Here is a 3757-nt window from a genome sequence, read left to right on the forward strand (position 1 = left end):
TTTTTTCAGGTTGAGCACTTCCTTCTTTGCACACATCGCATATATGCAGGCACAAATATCTGTTCTATTTCTTTTGCTCATTTGCGTTGTTTTATTATATTCAGTAATGCGGTTGACAGTGGAGTGACTGATACCGGACGGTGATTCCCAAATAAAACCACCACCTGTGGAACGCCAGACAAGTTGTGAGTCTGTCTAACTGTACTGTAGCTTACTTGGTGAATAAAACTAAATTTAAAAACGCAATACAGGATACTGGGCACAGATGTAATAAAAGTCTGTGTTTGTGTGTATTGGTGAAAAATAAATTAAAGGTATTTTTCCTGACTACATCAGCAGGTACCATTTCTTATGGCTGTATTGTTTTAACTGGTTGTGTAGTAGGTCTACACAAAATACTTTTATAGGCCTACCACTACTGGGAGAACCTGACGAGCACAGCAGATAATGTGCGTACATAAAAAAGTGTGATCTCAACTTATTTGTCAGGCTCTTGTGTGAGTGTTTTGAGAATTGTGCAGCAGGGTGTATTTACAGTAGGGCAAATGTAGGACTATGTTTTTCTGAATTTTAAATGTATATGTACAGTGCTTTTCAGAATGGTGCAGATATATATGGTGCAGATTAAATTTTCTTGAACTTTCAGAGGCAGGAAATACTGATTATTATTTTTTCTTTCATTTTCATTTTTTCATGTTTGCATAGGAGCCACTCCCATTCAAATTTCAAGTTTCAAAGTCTCTTGTTATTCTACAGCGAATCTTCCACTGGATTTGAAAGCATCAAAATGGCAGAACTTCTATATGGTGCAGATTAAATTTTCTTGAACTTTCAGAGGCAGGAAATACTGATTATTATTTTTTCTTTCATTTTCATTTTTTCATGTTTGCATAGGAGCCACTCCCATTCAAATTTCAAGTTTCAAAGTCTCTTGTTATTCTACAGTGAATATTCTACTGGATTTGAAAGCATCAAAATGGCAGAACTTGTCTTTGATACTCAAAATCCTTTAAATTGCCCAATCTGTCTGAATCTGCTTAAGAACCCGTTGACTACATCTTGTGGGCACAGTTTCTGTATGGACTGTATAAAGGGGTGCTGGGATCAGGATGCTTCTTTGAGACGAGCTTACAGCTGCCCTACGTGCAGGACTACATTCAACCAAAGACCAGCTCTCAGCAGAAGCACGGTGTTGGCTGAAATTGTAGAGGGAATGAAACGGGAAGTTCCAGCTGGGCCTAGAGATGTGAAATGTGATGTATGTAAAATAAGAAAACTCAAAGCCATCAAGTCTTGTCTGGTGTGTTTGGCTTCTTACTGTCAAACTCACATTCGTCCTCATTATGAGTCTGAAGCTTTCAAAAAGCACAAGCTGGTAAACGCTTCCTCAAATCTACAGCAGCAGATCTGCTCTCAACATCATAAAGCACTGGAGATTTACTGCTATAATGACCGGAAATGTATTTGTGTGGTTTGTATGGGGGATCAGCACAGTGGACATAAAACAGTCTCAGCAGCAGCTGAAATGGCTAAAAAACAGGTAAGATGATGTGATATGTATTTAAGCGATGGCTGGGCCTAGAGATGTGAAATGTGATGTATGTAAAATAAGAAAACTCAAAGCCATCAAGTCTTGTCTGGTGTGTTTGGCTTCTTACTGTCAAACTCACATTCGTCCTCATTATGAGTCTGAAGCTTTCAAAAAGCACAAGCTGGTAAACGCTTCCTCAAATCTACAGCAGCAGATCTGCTCTCAACATCATAAAGCACTGGAGATTTACTGCTATAATGACCGGAAATGTATTTGTGTGGTTTGTATGGGGGATCAGCACAGTGGACATAAAACAGTCTCAGCAGCAACTGAAATGGCTAAAAAACAGGTAAGATGATGTGATATGTATTTAAGCGATGGCATACAGTGCCTTGCGAAAGTATTCACACCCCTTAATTTTTTTCACGTTTTCTGATGTTGCTGCCTTTTGTTAAACTGCTTAAATGTACTTTTTCCCCACATCAATCTACACTCCATACACCATATTGACAAAGCAAAAACAGAATTCTCACAACTTCGTAAATTAACTATTAAATATTTAGCTGAAGCACCTTTACAGCCTCAAGTCTTTTTTGTTTGATGCGACAAGCTTTGCTCATTAGCATTTGGCAATTATCTGCCATTCTTCACCTCACCTCTTCACCTTTCAAGCTCTGTCAGGTTGGATGGGGGCAGACGCACATTTTCAGGTTTCTCCAGAAATATTTGATTGGGTTCAAGCTCAGGCTCTGTCTGGGCCACTCAAGGACATTCACAGAGTTGTCTATAAGCCACTCTTGCTGTGTGCTTAGGTCCATTGTCCTGTTGGAAGGTAAACCTTCTGCCCAGTTTTTTCATTAAGGTTTTCATTAAGGACCATTCTTCACCTCACCTCTTCACCTCTCAAGCTTTGTCAGGTTAGATGGGGGCAGATGCACATTTTCAGGTTTCTCCAGAAATATTTGATAGGGTTCAAGCTCAGGCTCAGGCTTTGGCCAGGAGGCCAGCTCTAGGAAGAGTCCTGGTTGTTTCAAACATATTCCATTAAGGGTAACAGAGACTACATGCTTCTGTGAATCTTCAATGAAGCAGAATTTTTTTTCCTTAACTCCACCCCAGATGTGTGGCTTGACGCAATCCTGTCTCTGAGCTCTACAAGCAGTTCTTTTGACCTCAGGGCTTGGTTTTTGCTGTGATATGCATTATCAGCTGTTAGACCTTTTATTAAGATGTGTGTGCCTTTCCAGATCATATCCATTCAATTGAATTTGCGACAGGTTAACTTCACTCGAAGTGTAGTGACATCTACAAGCAATATGAATGCTCCTGAGCTAAATTTCAACTGTCCCAGATAAGGGTATGAATACTTACGCAATGGAATCATTTAAGTTTTTTATTTTTAATAAATTTGTGAAGATGTTAAAAACCAGTTTTTTGCTCTACCATTATGGTGTATGGAGTATAGATTGATGTGGGGAAAAAGTAATTTAAAGCAATTTAGCATAAGGCAGCAATATAACAAAACGTGAAAAAAGGGGTATGAATACTTTCACAAGGCACTGTACAAAAGACTTTGTTATATAGTGAATATAGGCCAAAATATAAACACAAAATATCAAAAAATAACTAAATGCATTAAGTACTGTGATATTTCCATGAAATAATACAGTACCAGACCAAATTTTTTTTCCCCCTATAATTTTAAGCACAAGAAGTGTGTAAGTTCCTTTCAACTAACTCTCAATAGACTGTTAATAATAGACCATGTTATGGTTAGGGTTAGAATAAGTTGACATGTTTGCAAAGTTGTGTACAGTCAATAGTATCTGTTGGTGGACCATCAAAATAAAGTGTTAGCAGATATTAAGCAGTAGTTGCAAAGTTACTTATAGTTAGCAGAATGTCTAACTGGAATATCAAAATAAAGTGTTACCATATATTGCTATTACTTCATAAGTCACTCAAGCAAATTATTATTCTTTATTACAAATTCACCCACAGGAGGAACTGAAAATAAAAAAGAGGGATTTCACTCAGAAAATCACAGACATAGGCAAGAAGGTCCAGGCATTTAGGAAGGCTGTGGATTCTCATAAGGTAAATGTGATTGACAGCTTTAAAGGTTTTGAATGGGGCCAAATAGCAGCAAATACTAACAAATCAAGCACAAGACATATACATTATATATATATATATATATATATATATATATATATATATCGTCGA

At 37.5% G+C, this 3757-nt stretch overlaps 1 protein-coding gene across 2 annotated transcripts in view; it reads left to right on the forward strand.

Annotated features, from left to right (window-relative positions):
• The first annotated feature begins 23 nt into the window (after positions 1-23).
• LOC107597643 (tripartite motif-containing protein 29-like) overlaps positions 24-3757 on the forward strand; it is a 10170-nt gene continuing 6436 nt past the window's right edge. The window contains exons 1-4 of one of the 2 annotated variants that reach the window (XM_016288800.1): positions 24-185; positions 706-773; positions 963-1540; positions 3533-3628. In XM_016288800.1, the coding sequence (XP_016144286.1) occupies positions 977-1540; positions 3533-3628 (660 nt within the window). In that variant the 5' untranslated portion in view covers positions 24-185; positions 706-773; positions 963-976. Of the gene's footprint in view, positions 186-705; positions 774-944; positions 1541-3532; positions 3629-3757 lie in introns of those variants that run through there. The other variant, XM_016288801.1, reaches the window with a different exon arrangement.

This window comes from Sinocyclocheilus grahami, unplaced genomic scaffold (assembly GCF_001515645.1).
Source record: "Sinocyclocheilus grahami isolate Dianchi unplaced genomic scaffold, SAMN03320097.WGS_v1.1 scaffold234.1, whole genome shotgun sequence".
Taxonomy (NCBI): Eukaryota; Metazoa; Chordata; class Actinopteri; order Cypriniformes; family Cyprinidae; genus Sinocyclocheilus; species Sinocyclocheilus grahami.